Source organism: Apteryx rowi, unplaced genomic scaffold (genome assembly GCF_003343035.1).
Source record: "Apteryx rowi isolate R43461 unplaced genomic scaffold, aptRow1 scaffold_328, whole genome shotgun sequence".
NCBI classification, from domain to species: Eukaryota; Metazoa; Chordata; class Aves; order Apterygiformes; family Apterygidae; genus Apteryx; species Apteryx rowi.
This window is the reverse complement of record NW_020449730.1, coordinates 555,206-571,203: the sequence shown is the minus strand read 5'-3', so window position 1 is coordinate 571,203 and position 15,998 is coordinate 555,206. Positions and strand designations below refer to the sequence as shown.

The 15,998-nt window shown below is 47.5% G+C and overlaps 1 protein-coding gene across 1 annotated transcript in view; it reads left to right on the top strand.

The window, feature by feature from the left end:
- The window catches only part of TTC28 (tetratricopeptide repeat domain 28), a 228,949-nt gene that overhangs the window by 200,186 nt on the left and 12,765 nt on the right, over nt 1–15,998 (top strand). The window contains exons 15-17 of the mRNA XM_026071549.1: nt 6,585–6,729; nt 12,358–12,537; nt 13,669–14,389. Of these exons, the coding sequence (XP_025927334.1) occupies nt 6,585–6,729; nt 12,358–12,537; nt 13,669–14,389 (1,046 nt within the window). The remainder of the gene's footprint in view (nt 1–6,584; nt 6,730–12,357; nt 12,538–13,668; nt 14,390–15,998) is intronic.

Below are 15,998 nucleotides of genomic sequence, written 5' to 3'. Positions count from 1 at the left end.
ATATCTATTCAAGGTGCTGCAATGATGATGAACTATCAGTATTTGCTACTTTGGAGTCAAACAGGCACTCCCCCAGGATTGCTGAGACATTTTGCTAGTTTATCAGGGTCAGAGGATGAACAGGAGAACCCCCCCCTCTAATTACCTGGGGGGGAAATACACTCTGATTCTGCTCCAAGAAGTGCTAATCCCCAGGAACACTGCAGAAGCCAACCGCGCAGCATCTGCATGTCTTTCTGCTCCTTGGGAGCCAAGTGCATGGCCTTAAAAGCCATATCAAGGAGCTTACCTCAGGTGCCTTGTCAGGAAACTAGCTTGAAACTGTTTGGAGAACCTCAGGGATGGGGAAACTTAAGTACTTTATGAAAAGCACCTTCAGAAGAGCATCAAGAAGCAGCCAGAACTTTGATGTTCTCATGGTGCACACTGAGATCAAGAGAACGGCAAAACACTGCTGTGTGGCCTGCCTGCCTGCCCACCTTCTGCCTGCAGGTGGGGAATTCTGAGGGCTTTAGTGGCAGAGCTAATGCTGCCACATCTAGCTTGCTAAGCCCTGAATTCAGGGCAGATGTTGCAGTCCTGGCCAAGCATTTGAGTGCCTACTGTACATAGGTTGTCTTCAGTCCCATAGATGATTAAAATAGAGGCTACAGAGTCTAGGAGGGCACTGTAGCAAGCATTAGCTGGCCTACTCATCTACTATATGGTTCTTTCCAATTCAGCTGTGTTGAGAATGGTGCAGGTCATGGCATGCAGCACACTGAGCTTGGGACAACAAGGAGACATTCTTACAGCAGTCCTGCAGCTGTAGGAAGGAAGCCAACGAAGGTCAACGTGGAAGAGAGCAGATTAAGAAATGAAATGGGAGCCGGCAGCATTTTTCTGTGCTGGCCTGCAGCTCTAACAAGGGGTTGTGAGCTCTCAAACTTTGGGAAAAGACTGAATTGAACAGTTAGGAAGAGCACAAGCTGTAATCTTGGAGCTCTAGGCTCCAGCTCGCATCTGTGCAATTGCTTTTCTGCCAGCTAGCACTGGGGTGAGTTTAAGTAGCTGTATGTCAGTGCTGAGTGGGTTGTTGGTGCTGCAGTGCTTCAGAGGTTGGTAATACTGTGCCTTACCAAGCAGTGACTGAGATTATGGCCTCTGCTTTGACTTCTACACTGCAGGGGACAAGGAGGAGCAGGGCCTGCTTGAGATGAGAATAAGTGCTTGCTTTCCCTACTGCCAAAGCAAGCCCTGCTTTCCTCATGTGGAGCCTGAATGCAGTGTTTACATCTTGTGCTTGAATGTTGGAGCTCTTCAAGGGAGTTTGCATGGCTTGAGGCCAGTGCAAATTCATTCACGCACAGGGTTTGCACATGCTGTTAAGGTCCCATGTTAGAAAATGAGGCCTCAGAAATGCTGGGATTGTGTGGAGCCGTTCAGTTTCCATGTCTGGTGACAGGTGGGTGACTGCAAGCAAGCCCCTGGTTTGGGGCGAGTGCCTCCTCCGGCTGCTGTCATCAGGTAACTTGGTGAATCTGGCTTCTAAACAGAGAAGAATATGATTTTTTTTGGCATCTCTGCTTAGAAAAACAAAAATGGGTTTGGCAGTTCACTTAAGGAACTTTTGGGAAGGAATGGACCTTGGAGGAGAAAGGAGCACTGAAGAGATACTGACTGCCCCATCTCAAAACTGGGCAATAGCTGTCTAAGCTATAGATGCCACTGATGTAGCTCCCAAGACAGTCCCAGGTGCTCATGTGCTAAGCAGCTTCTCTCTTTCTGCTCCTTTGGTCTACTAGACTTCTGTCAGGTTTCTAGAGTAAAATCTGATTTCTTCTCTGCTCATCTCCTTCTGCTCAAGCAGGGAAGCTGATCACTACCAGCCTCTAGATATAGCTCCCCAACCTTTTCTTTGGCCTTTCCACCATCATGGGAACCCAGTTTATCCTCCTTCCCTGTACCTGCAGAAAACATGGGAGTCAGCCCTGCCACTGCTCAAAGGGTAATATGCATTTCCCAGAGGGCAGTTTTTGCAATGCAGCGTAGTGAGAGACTGTAAAAGGCGAACAGGAGAGAAGCAACATAACTTGAGGTGTGAATTCACTTCTGCCAAGGCCATTGTTATCTCCCAGCCCACCTTACAATTGCAAAGAGCTTTTTTTTTTCCAGCCAAGTCAGATTGCAAAGACAACAGTCCATGGCCAGTTCCACGTGCACAGCTGGAGATTTCCAAAGCAAGCTTGGTGCCCTGATAAGGCCAAAGGCTCCATGGAGCCAGACAAAAGAACATAACCCAAGGTGGTATAATTCATATGGAGCCTCAGCAGCAGTAAGAGTACGGCCATCATGCAGATGCAGTTTCATCTCTTTTTGCTCAGGGTTTCATCCTAGTAACCAGTGTGATATCTGAGCATATCTCCCCTCTCCTCTTGGTGTGGGACCCTGCTGTTGTTTTGATTTTGGCCCTCTTGCCTGTGCTTACGTGAGGGTGCAGCAAAGGCTGGCAGCTCCCCAAAGGATGGGGAGCCAGGAGCTGAGCGTGGTAGCAGCCAGCAGGGCCGGGACTGCCAGCCAGGGCTGAGCTTCAATAGAGCTCCTGGGCTTGTGGGCAGTGTGTGGGTGCAGGCCCCAGGTAAGGCTGGTCAGGGCCATTAGGGCCCGTTAGTGCCCTCGGGTCTGGATAGCTTGCACTGGAGAACCATGCAGCTGACCCCTTGGGAGCAGAGGGCTCAGAGAGCAGCAAGGGTGCTGACTGGCCCAGAATGAAGTGAGGTCTTTGGAAGGCAAATGCAGAAGCAGTGGCTGAAGAGCCTCTTATCTGCCTGGTTCTGCACTGTACAGGGTGCAGCGCCGAGGCTACCCAAGGACAGACCACACAAGCAGACTGTGCTGGGTGGTCTGTGGGTTTTGTGCAAGCATTGGTGGGTTTTGGAGATAATTGTGGATGTTTGAAAGCAGCCACAGGGAACTCCTATCTGAATGTTTTCTGGAGCTTCCCACAGCTTGGTATTGTGAGTGTGTGAAGGCCCTGAATGTGGACACGGGGCTACATCTCTGGGGAAGGTCTTTTGAAGAAGGTTTGGAGGATGACAGATCTGATGGGTATGTGTTGTTCTGAGGCTGTCAGATCACTGCAGCATAAGTCTGACTCCCTTGCCTGGGTGCCAGGGCAAGAGCAGCTCTGTGCCGGTTCCAGTGTGAACCCTTCTTTCCTGCCTGGGCCCAGCCGTGTTCATCCTGTGTGAACAAGGCCGGGTCCTGTGAGGCTGACAGTAGGCCCCATCAGTCTGAGCTCAGTGCCTACATGATAGCTCCTTCCCCACCCTTTCTCTGGGCGTGTTGTAGGGTCATTGGTTTGCTCCTGCATCTTCAAGACAAAGGGCAGAACGAGAGTAATGCTGATTATACGCGGGCGGTCCCGAGTCCCAGTGTGTGCAGTTTCCTCTGCTTGCTGCAGGGTTGGACTCCCTCGCACAAAGGGTGATAAATAAGCAGCACTGCAGAGTCTGTGCAGAGACTCAATGAGAGATGTTATTGTTCCAGAAATCAGGGGAGGGGACACTGCAAGAGAAAGGTGGAAAGCGCAGACTTGCTGCTGTGCAGCACCCCAGAAGCTAGCAGTGGCACTTAGTAGAAGGGACACTTGGCCAAATGATTCGGAAGAGCCTCTTGTATTGAAATCACTTGGATGCAGATACACGACAAGCCACCTGGAGAACGGTTTGCACTGGTTTGGGAGGAAAAGGAGCAAGCTGGCCAGGGTTCCAGGTCTGCTGGGTTTTCTACAAAAGATCCAGCCTCCCTCTATGGATTTTTGCACTCTTTCTTGTGTGCACAAACACCTGGGCAAGGGATGTGAAAGATTTATGATACCCCTTTGGTTTTGTTTTAATAAAAAACAATCTGAGTGGTGAAGGGATAAATCTAGAGCTGCTTGGCTGCAAAACCAAGATGAAGGAGGCTCTGCTGATTAGAGTAATCAAGCCCCTATTCCCTGTAATAAATTAGTCTGTTAAAATTAGTTAATACAGAAAGAGAGGCTAGCGACTGCCACCTGCTGGCACATAGCTGCTTTTTAGGAAGGTCGGGGACTATTGTTCTTGGCCCAGGACTTTATGTGCTCACTGGTTCCTGAATGAGCAGCAGCTGGATATCCCTGCCCTGCTGGCGGGGTGTTGCAGACAGGATAGAGCAGAAGGGTGTGCTCTGAGCACAGGAGGGTTCAGAGGGTTCGGAGCACAGCACAGTAAGAGCATGAGTTGGGAAAAGCATAGTTTTTACTTCCTCATATGATTTTAAAACCTGTGTTACATAAAGTAAGGAAGCAGCTGAGCAGTGCACAGCGTGCTTGGCTCAGTCGGCTCCTGCAAGGAAGCTCGGCAGAGGGGCCCAAAGGGGAGCATGCTGCGCTGAGTCCATCCTGATTCTGCATGAGCCTGGTATTGGGCAAGTCACCCAGCTCAAGTTTCCAGCAGCAGCAAGTTGCTCCAGCTCACCCTGGCTTTCACTGGAATCCCAGTTTGTACTGGAAGGTGTGGGCATTTGGTCACCGGGCTTCTATGTGTGCTCTTAAAATGCTCCTGCTGGCCTGTAAGACGTAAAACCCCGTATTAGTGGGGAACATGATTGGTAGCATCATTTTTCCTATAGTGAATGGGTTTTAGACATGATGTGAACTGGTCTGGAGACTGGTTTCAGCAGTTGTAGAGAGACAGAGAAGGGTGAAAGATTTCCTGAATCTGGTTCTTGGTATGTGTCAGAAAAGGCTAGAGGTATTTCCCAAGCCTGTGGTTTGTCAGGAACAGTAGGAGCGCTCTTGAGTGCAATATTTTTGCTCTGCTTGTCTTTCCCTGCATGTTGGCTTAGTTTGTGAATATGAAGAGACACTGTGCAGATACATATGCCTGTAGTAGATATACAGTCAACTGAAAAAGTCTGTATTAATACACCTCACTGACTGAAATAACTTTTGGACACTTAGTTTTGTTTCAGTTTCCTGGATGTGCAAATACTTTCTGTTTCTACTTTTGCTTCTTTTGGGTGTTGATAGCCAAGAATTGATCAAGGAAAGAGATAAAAGTAAGGAATAGAAACAAGGCATTTCTCGTGAGCGAAGATCCTTAAAAATGCCATTGTAGACCAGTATCCTGATAAAGCAGCATGGGTTTGGTCCTGAATCCAGGAAACTGTTTCTTTCCTGTTGTGTAAGCTAGGAAGGGCAAACCGCACTGGAAGGTGTTTGAGAAGCAGAGCAGCAGTGTGCTTTCTAGAGACCGCAAGTGGAAGGAGGCTTTCCCTGTGCAGCAGCACCAGAATATGGTCTGGACTGGGATTATGGGGAACCATCCACTGAAAGCTTGCAGCACTTGGAGAACAACAGGGCATGTGTTCCTTCTTAGATGGTCTTTTGTGCACGAGGTGAAGACTCTGGTTGCACTTCAGAGCTTGCACTACCATTACTGTCCGATGCCTGGGTTCCCCCCTGCCCTTTTTTATGGCCCACCTGCTACAATTTTCTGAAAAATTATCTTTTTCACATAAAATGATTGTTTATGGCCACAAGCCCAAGATAACTATTCTGGGGAGCACAGAGTGCTAGAGTAGGGAGACCAGAATGGGCAATGTCATTTCCTCGACAGAGCAATAACTTCTTGTGCCCATGCTGTCTCAGTCTCCTCAGAGTGCCAGTGTTTGGTGGCCGATGCCAGGAGAATGTGTGTAGAGTTCTGCCTGTGTGGATTAACCCAGAATTGTCCCTTTCTGCTGCTTGCATGAAGAAGAGATCATCAGGAAACAAAATCAGCCCTGTTTGGGTGTAGGGAAAGGGAACTGTGCCGTGGTATTTGGGCAGTGCTTGGAGGCAGCTTTGTTTGTGATTGAATTTTGGCAGTGAGCATTGTAAGAGAGTGGCTGGAGATGGCCAGATAGCGAATAAAGGAAACCCTAGCTTGTATTGCCATTGTCCCCAAGGAACAGGAAAGTGGGAGCAAAACAATGTTGCAGGAAATGAGCAAGCTGTCAGGAAAACAGAGTTCAGATCAGCTTTCATGCTGGAGATGGAGTTTAACCTGCATGCACGGCTCGGGATGATGCTTAGAGGCAGCGCCCAAAGGCAGCAGCCCTGACTTCATGGGGCCATTCAGAGGGGAGACGGCAAGCACAGGTGTAATCCTCACCTCCTGGTGTTTGCCTGTTGTCTTATTTCCTTTCAGTTCCATGCCAGATTAGCTGGCGCAAAGCGCCCCGAAGCTTCCTGTGATTGTAGTCAGTTGTTAATGGCTCTCACGTTTGCCTGCGCACAATCACTACACACAAGTATGTAATTAAATACTGTGAACAGCACTTTGGGGCATTTGATTTTGTAGAGAAATACCACAGAAGCGTAAGCTGCTGTCTGCAGCTTGTTCGCCCTGTCATTCGTGTCATTGTTTACTGCGGTGTGAAACTGAGTGGGATAACGAAGCTGTGGCATGAAGCATCTCATGGAGCACCATTGCTGGCCTGGGCTGGACTGAAGGGTCAGCAGAATGATGTCAGGGCAAACTGCTGTGGGTCTTCAGGTTTCTGCAACTAACCTTTCAGTTGTCTTTTGTCCACAGGAGCTGTCAGAGCATGACCAGTCTGTTCAGCAGTACCATGTCTCCTGTTAAGGATGGGACATCTTCTCTTCCAAGGAGGCAGACTTCCTTCACCAAGCCCCCTCTCCGTGCGCTCTATGACTTATTGATAGGACCCATGGAAGGAGTAAGTCTTTAGTGAGGACAAATGTAGAGCTTCACTTACCAAAATCCCCTGTGATGCGGGAAAGCAAGGACAGACAGCTTGGGAATTGTATCTGAGGCAAGGTGCCTGTCACTTGGTCTTCCCAGATGGTGAGACGGGGTATGCTGGGAGATGGAAACAGGGGATGTTGTCATTGATACTACTTCCAGTCAGCTGCCGACGTATAGGGCTTCTGATGAACTGCAGTAGGAAGCGTATCTTTGTTTCACTAATTGGCAAGCTGGCAAATTTGGTAGAGCTACCTAGGGCCAAATAGGTCAGGGAGAGCGAAAAACTGTTCTCAACACAGGAAAGTTCCCCAAAGGGGAGTTATCTTACATGTGCCCATGTTGTGAGATGTAGCAGTGCGAGTGGTTTGCCTGCATCTGAAATGAAGGGAGTTCTTCACTGTCTTAATAGTTCCGCCAATTTATGCTTCTCTTTCTCTCCTGTGGAGACACAAAATGTGCCCTCCACCCTATCCCTGCAGACAAAAAAAAAAAAAAAAAAAAAAAAAAGTGTACTTGATATTCAGTCTCCTTGCTTATGATGTTCCCTCCCCCACGAGCACCTACCCACACTCCACTTTTCGCATCTCAGGATTTTGCATGCTGTCTCTGACCTCCTCTGTCATCTTTGTAGAGGTAATATGTCACACTGGAGAATATCCTGGTGTATACTCTATGTGTGAGTGTGGGAAGCCTGGGAGAAGGGGAGGGGAGGACAGTGACCCTGAGGAAAGGTGATGTCCAGGAAAGCCACCTCCATGGGAAAGGAGAAAGCTGCTGCTGGACAAAGTGGTGACAGGGACTTATTCCACACCCCAATTACAAGAGATGGCATGTATCACCATTTCTGCCAGCACCTACAAACAGAGCTGCTGCAGTCATGTGGAGGAATATATACCCTGGAGTAGACATGGTGAGATTTCACAGCACATAGAACAGAGGATTTTATGAGGCTTGCCAGCTCTCTTGCAATTTTAAGCTTATTGGGCACCTGAGCTCTACCACTGTCTCTGTGTATCCTTAGGCAGTGGACAAGTCTGTGCACTGTCTTTGCTTTCTCTTAAATTTCGAAACTTAAATGCAGCTAGTGATGAAACCAGAAAGTCTTTATTTTTTTTATTTCTTATAAATTCTGTATTCAAAGGTCAGAATGGTTAAGATGAAAGTCATAGCCATCTGGCAGTAGCTTTTGATGCGTCTCTCCAGAGCGTTGTATCGTTCTGCTGCCCTTTTGCCTGCTTGCTGTCTGACCGGTAAACTCTAGGTTAGGGACCATGGTGTAGATAGTGTGTGCACTCCACTGTCCCTAGTGCAGGCATGCCTCAAAGATAACTGCCTACGCAGTGAAGGTCATGATGAATTCTTACCCATGTCCTTGGGCAAGCTGCGGATTTCCTTTTAGCAGAATGCTTGAACAGATGCCCTGGAGTTTTCTGCATTGTTGCTGTGACATCCTTCTCCTCTCTGCTGTTGACTCTGTATTTTCAGTGACTGATGCTCACCCTTCCACTTCTCCTCTACCTTCTCAAGGTCCTTTTTTCTAAGCTCAAAGCAGTTACTGCTTTTTCCCAGATCCCTCATACAAGCTGTTCCTTGCACTGTCTGGAGTGCTTTTTCAGTATTGGCAGTGCCCTTTCTAAAATGAAGTGAACAGAGCTACAGACAGCTTTCTAAGTAGAGGACTATAATAGCTGCTTCTGATTTATGTTCCATACCCGCTGCAACGAGATGTAAAGTTATGTCCTCAGAGCCCAGTTGTTTCCTTTTAGTGCTGCTAAACAAGGTGCAGACAGTTCAGTGAATTGCCGCCTCCAGCCTTTTCCTTCTTCCCACCCCCTTTTGCACTGCGGTAGCACAGAGAGGCTGGCAGCACCACAGACCCACCCTGGGCCTCTGAATGTCACACAGTACCACCCCGACAGCCAGGTGTGTAGCCAAGTGATGCTGGACTTGCTCTCTCCCTCCTATAGGTTGGTGCTTTTGCAGGGGCATGGAAATGCTCCTAGCCAGGGCCCCCAGGTGCTAGCAGCAGTGATGGATGGCTGTGTTTGCATGCTCTGCAGTCCTGCTTTGGTTTACTGACTGAGTATCCCAAGGTTTGACCCAGACTGTGCTCTGAACGTGGCTGTTGCTGGCATCTGGGCACTTCTGTTGGCTCAAGCGCTGAGGGTGTGGGCAAGGAAACATCTTGTGCTGGTGAATCAAAGAGATGACCAGTAAATAGAGATGCAAAGGGAAGCTGGATTGCTCGGTGTCCTGGCTATGTCCTAGGTCTTGGATAGCAGGCAGTTCTGCTCCAGAAAGTGCATGTGCATCCTGTTTGCAGGGCAAGGAACCTTTCCCTTTGGAGGGGTAGAAAAAGCCATTTATTGGTTTTCTACGTCTTCTGCTACAATGTCCTTGAAATAGCTTTGCCTGGGCACGTAACATCTGCCATAGTCTAAATAGGTATGATAAGTTGGGAAGAAATCTTCGGCTCAAACTCCAAGAGCCCTCCTTTCTCCTTCCAGGCCAGGAATAACTGTGGTTGAGTATTGCTTGGTAGTTTTGTGTGACTGCTACCTAAAATTGCTACGTCTCCAGTAAGATATTGGATACTGGGCTTGGCAGGACTTTTGGAGAGTGCAGAACTATCAGATACAGGATCCTTGCTAGCGTACAGTCTAAGAAAATGTAGTTCAGGTGTTGCATGTGGTCTGGCTGTCCCATCATAGTGGAAAATTCTGATTATAGCAGCACTAGCTGCACATTAGAGGCCCATCCAAGCCAGCAGCTGTCAGCAGGCTTAACGCGGCACCGTTGTGCTCCCAACAAGTTAGGCACCAGAGACTTTTCCATCTTCACCGGCATAGCCTGTATTGTTACTGTGAAGCAGACCACAGGTTCCTGTGCTTTGCAGTTCAACCCTTGCTCCTCTTTCTCACTGAATAGATTCTTTTTGTTAAAACTCACCCCTAAAAATAATTCTTGGAGGTATATGAATGCAAATGAGCCTCATAATTTTATTTCTCTCTCCCTAACACATGGGAAAAAGAAAGTATATTAAAGTCTAGGGGTTTTCCATACAAATGGAAAATTCTGCAAAGCACATGTCACTATGGCTTAGATTCTGTTGCCAACAGCTAAAATTCCTGCAGCAGGAAGTCAAACAGAATATCTACAAAAACAACCAAGAAAAACCTTCAAAACATCTCCAGAAAACAACAGCCCCCCTGGTGGGAAGCTGCTGCTTGTCAGTTTGGTCTCTGCTGAGAGGCAAGGCTGGATGGAGCCTGGCAGATTGAGCCGCAGAGCGTGCAGGCTGGTTCCCCGCAGGCGCGTGTGCTGGGGAGCCTCCCTGGGCCCTTGGCGCCCGCAAAGAGCGAGTCAGGACGGAGCAGGCGCGTTTCACGGGAGGGTCCCCGGCAGCTGCATGGCAGTGACTGAGCCCGTGTCGTTGCCTTCAGTCGGTGGAGTGGGGTGAGTTGGGAAGCTGTAAGGAGGACAGCAGAAACAGCAAGAGGTCAGCAACTATTTTTAACTCCTTTTAAAAGAAAATTTTCTTACCCTTCAGCAGTTTTGTTACCGCTTTACAAGCCAAAAAGTATAAAAGCATCTCACTGTCTATGCTCGGCTTTCTACTGTGTGACTTTCTCCCTCATATCTGACCTGATTTGGTATTTCAGACTCCCTCTGGAGGAGACAGCCAGACTGATTTTCCTGTTTCTTTATTAATATTCATTCATCTTTGCTGCTGCCTGAGAGCTAAAGCTCGAGAGTGACTGCAGATTCCTGCTATGCTTTGACTGCTAGGGAGATGGGGTCAGTGCATTTCACATTAATGCTCAGCTGTCAGTACGTCACTCTCCAATGTGGAAGATAGACCCTGACCAAGGTGGAGAGAAGGAATTGTGCGCTAGGACCAGGGTGCATTTATCCGAGCTCTCTATGTAAAACTTGTCTCAAGTAGTAAAATTCACCCTCAAAATGCACAGTGTCAATTTCTTTTCTGTCACATTGTCTGTTTATTCAGCATGTCTCACTTCAGGATTTTCTAGTGTTGCTCTTGCACCCCTTTGTTCCAGAAGTTTGTTTTTCCATCAGATGTTTCATGGCAGTCATTCGCTATTGACAGTGGAGAAATATTTTCAGACAGAAGATTCTTATCTCTCCTGTCAAATGGGGACTGGATTGAAATACACTGGCTCTAAAACAAGGAACTCAGAGTAATGTTTGATAAATAACAGAAAAGAGGCAGAACCTGGATATTATTTCTTCCAAGAATGATGTATCTATATAGATAGTTTTTTAGGTTATTATTTATGAAATACAAGTCATGTGTTTGAAAAATAAACTTGTTTTACTGCTGCTGTGTTGAAGCCAGCATTTTCAGTAGGAAGAGGTAACATTGGAATGTAATTCAGAAATCCACCTGGAATGGACCGAGGCAGTTCTGTCTCCATTAGCTGAGCAGCCTGATTTGCTCTTCTCCTGTCAAAACAGATGTTTGCTACATCTGATGACAATCAAAATAGTGTCACTCAGAAGAACTTGCAGTCCTGCCTACTAGGTCCCTGTCTCCATCCTGCAGTGAACACTGCAAAGTTAGCTTGTGTTTAGGAAGAAAAGGCAGTCTAGAGGGAAATAGAGCAACACTAGTTGAACTGGTCGACTCCAAAACTATGTCAGGTTGATGACTTGGTCTCATCCAAGCTTGTGCTAAAGGCACATTCTTTACCTAAGTGGTTAATTTACCAGGCCAAGCTGTATCTGCTGCTCTAGCTTAAAGGCACAGAATTGTGTAGAAATTTACTGCCATTTTGCATCAGAGTCCTTGAGACTTCTTTTTTTTTTTCTGCTGCAATTTTGCAAGTGGAAGCAAATTTTAATTCCTTGGAGTTACCCTTCCCTGGGGTGGTAACTAGTTATTTTTAAGACATATTAGATAAATAAGAATGAAATTACCATAGTAACATGGGACCAGAAGCAGCAATCACGTTATATGCCTATTTGCATGTTGTCTGTTTATTGATCAGCCTGTCTCACTCCTCCATCCATAAAATGTTTTCTGTTTAAACCCGTTTCTGATTCTGGGTTGATTAGTGTCAAGCATCTCGCAGTGCAGGTCATACATGTATCTGTCTGCGGATTGTATGCTTTTATAGGAGAAGCTGCTGTTCTAAAATTCAATACCAGAAGAAGTGTTCTTTCAAAACATGAGGTGGTAATATTAACAAGACACAGGTGGCTGGGGTTAACTAAGAGTTTACACCAAAATGGAAGGAGTTGGTGTACTGTGATGAGGCTAGACACCAGCAAATTTGCCTAGGCTGGCTGTGACTGCTGAGGGCTGTACAGCACATTAGTGAACTCGAGGCTCATTCATCTGGATGGGATTCTTCCATGCACAGATAAAAGCAACAGTCCAGCTTTATACAACTGTCAAAATGTCAGTGTGTGTTCACTGGTCACAGCATCTGGGGTCAAATGAGTGCACATGAAGAGTAATTCTGAGGTGGATATTGCCAAACTGTGGGATCAGACTAGAGCCCAACACTTGGAGAGTGCAGCCTGCGGGACTGAGGCAGTGAAAGGACCAAACTGATCTCTCTTTCCTTTTCAGGGTTTGATGCATTCCAGTGGTCCTGTTGGCCGCCACCGTCAGCTGATCCTGGTTCTGGAGGGAGAACTGTACCTCATTCCTTTTGCTCTTCTGAAGGGCAGTTCCTCCAATGAGTACCTCTATGAGCGCTTCAGCCTCATTGCAGTGCCATCCATCCAGTCGCTGAACCCTGGCTCCAAGGTCTGGCATTGCCTCGTAAAACCTCTCTCTCATAGACCCTCTCCCGTGAGGTGCAGGTCCCGGTACATGCTAGAATAGCAGCAGCTGTGTCCTGCTGCACCTGATGATAGACTAGAAACCACAGATGTACCACCTTCCCAAGGCGCTGCCAGTTCTGGAGCATGCTGAGCACCACAGGTGTGAAGTAGATTCTGGTGTAGTTCCTGCAGCACAGAGATCACTGTCCCAAGCATGCTGGGGAGGACAGGGGGAGTGGATCATTTGGATATCTTCCTCTAAGGGTGCCATGTCCTAGGGTGTGGACCTCCATGGTAGACTGCAGAAATGTAGGTGTTTGTGATCTAGACTGAGCTTCGTTGCTGACTTCACTGTGTCCTAGCAGACTCCTGATACAGTTGACTACTTGACAGCTCTCTGTGTGGAGAAGGCCTCTCATGTCTCATGATACTGAAGCCATTAGTCAAGGTTGATACCACAGGCAAATCCTGAGGAATTACCTTCATGCTGATGTTTGGCAACAACCTTCAGCTTTTCTAAGGCCCCAGGTCCCCAGGGAGAATGACCTAGTCACATCTGCTCTTGCTGAGCAGCGTCCTACTGTGTGTCTTGCCTTGCACTGGGTTAAACGCAGTCGTTGGAGCAGCAGAAGGGGTCTGAACTTTGTCACTGTTAATGATGGGGGGATTAGTCTCTTCTGTTCTTTATCAGGCCCCAGTGATCAGTTGCATGCAGCACCATGCTGCTGGCAGTGGTGATACCGGTCCTTGAAATACAGGTGTGAGAAACCGGTTAGTGATTACAAATAATTTTTCCCATAAGGTGGGAAACTGGAATCTCCTTTATACTTTTAGTTCTGCTACAGCCCTCCAAGGTGATCTAGGCTAAGTCTCTTTTTTTTCCTATCCTTATCTATTTCTGCACCCAAGAAATGGGGTTAGAAACCCTGACTGGAGTTGAGTGGGAGCTGTTCCTTGGAATAGCTGAATGGAAGAAACCAAGGAAATGCAAAGCATTTTTATAATTACAACAATCAGACTACTCTTTAGAGCCAAGGATACAGCATATTTTACAACCAGCACCCCAGCAGGCAGATCTTTGAACCCCATTTTCTGTTTCTCTTTTTCTCTGTAGTCCCACGTGAGGAAGAATACTCCTACTTACTCCAGTTCTACCTCAATGGCAGCTGTCATAGGAAATCCCAAGCTCCCTTCAGCAGTTATGGACAGGTGGCTGTGGGGACCTATGCCCTCTGCAGAAGAGGAGGCATATATGGTGTCTGAGTTACTTGGCTGCCAACCCTTAGTTGGCAATGCAGCGACAAAAGAGAGGGTCATGAGTGCCCTCTCTCAGGCAGAGTGTGTCCATTTTGCAACCCACATCTCCTGGAAGCTGGCTGCTTTGGTCCTGACACCCAACACTGACAGCAATCCAGCCAGCAGCAAGAGCTCTTTTGGGAACCCCTATACAATCCCAGAATCCCTTCGGATGCAGGATGATGCCAGCGATGCAGAGAGCATCTCAGACTGCCCTCCTCTTCAGGAGTTTCTGCTCACAGCAGCTGATGTCCTGGATCTGCGGCTTCCTGTTAAATTAGTGGTTCTTGGATCTTACCAAGAATCCAACAGCAAAGTCACTGCTGATGGGGTCATTGGCTTGACCAGAGCGTTCCTGGCTGCTGGGGCTCAGTGTGTCCTAGTGTCACTCTGGCCTGTTCCTGTGGCTGCTTCCAAAATGTTTGTGCATGCCTTCTATTCCTCCCTCTTAAATGGGATGAAAGCCAGTGCAGCCCTTGGAGAAGCGATGAAAACTGTACAGAGCAGCAAGCAGTTCTCACATCCATCCAACTGGGCAGGTAGGAAGCATCTGCTTTTTGATAAACAAGATGGGGTTTCTAGGAAGGGCTCTTATGCCAAATTGCTTATGTTAAGCAAGGAATGATGCTAGCAGGTGGCTGGGAGCCGTGTATTGCCCATGGTCTCCCAGGAGTCATCCCCTGTGCTTCAGACTATGCCGTCCATGACTGCTCCTTCCACTCCAAGTGGGGCTGAATGTCAATGTCATGGAAAACTTGAGCATTTCACAGCGTACAGTACGTAGATTATGGATTTCACGATTTAAAGTAATTGTGAGATGAAGTGTGTTTCATCTCAGTGACTGGAAGGACATAAGGCATGATACAAAGCTCATTCGCTGCATGGGTGAAATGCGTTGGGGCCTAGTTCCCCCACAGTTGGGATAGTTAGCTGGAGTTTGCTCCAAGTTATAGAACCTTGTCACTGACAATGTAGGTTTGACTCTGTAATGAGGCAAGAATAGTACTTCTAGAAGCAGTAGCAGCAATCAGCAGCTGTGATTTCCATGACGTAAACCTTGGAGGTCTCACTCTTTTGGTCCTGTCAGGAGAAAGGTTTCCCTGGCCTCCAGTGGAAACTTCCCAGCAGTGTAAGCAGACCCAGGGTGAAGTGCTGGTGCTCGCTCCCTCTCAGCTGGATTAGCGAGTTGAGATTCAGAAAGACAAAGTCCTGGAGTTCAGCAGTGTTACTGGGATAATTGTAAATAAGCTGCATTTTTTTCCCAACACAAGTCCTGTTCTTGAAAGCTGTAAACATTCTCCGAATGTTTTTTTCCTTTTGTGCAGGCAGCAATGCCTGATTGTTTGGATCAGACAGCTGCTGTGCGTATGACTCTGATGCAGAGTGTATGTGGCTGGAGGAGTGGGAAGCTCACTACAGCTTGTTAGAGAGGACACCTGGAGTTAGTCTGACAGACTGATCTCAGGCTTGCTGAGTCCAGTGTTAGGATGTGATTCAGAGAGTATCAGATGGGAGCTGGGTTTAGTTTAGAGACCACAGTTCAATTTGTATTTTCTTTTCCTTTTAAGAATTTGCTGTCTCAAAGGAAAGAACTTTTAAAAAAAAAAAAAAAAAGTTGACCTAGTTCCAGGCAAAACAGAATGAGTATGAACATGGGCTCTGAGCATCACCACCAAGCAAGGTTGCTCAAACTGTCTTAGTACTGCTTCTGTGATTTGTGAGCGAAGTCACTATACTCATATCCCAGTCTTCCCACTTTGACGATTAGCGGCGAGTCCCAGAGAGCACCGCAGCCTGGGCAGCCCCACGTCCAGCGGCAATGGATAAGGAGGGGCAGGCAGAGCTGCCTGTGCTGGTGCCTGGAGAAGCAAGCGTTTATACAGTGTGTAAGCCAAGACAGGTTTTTGACCCAGCCGAGGAAAGCTCTCCATTTTCTGATTTCTGTTGTTTCTAGGCTCTGTTTAGCATCTATTGATTTCTGCTGCTGTAAAGCAGACATGGAGCATGCTAGGACCGGTCTAGCTGCAATACAGCGTTTTTCCACTTGCTTGAACAGGAGAACAGTATTGATTTAATAGAGAAGAAGAGTAAGAAACATCCAGGGAGCTTTCTGGAAGTTCAGTCTATGGGACTGAGTAAGTGGACAGC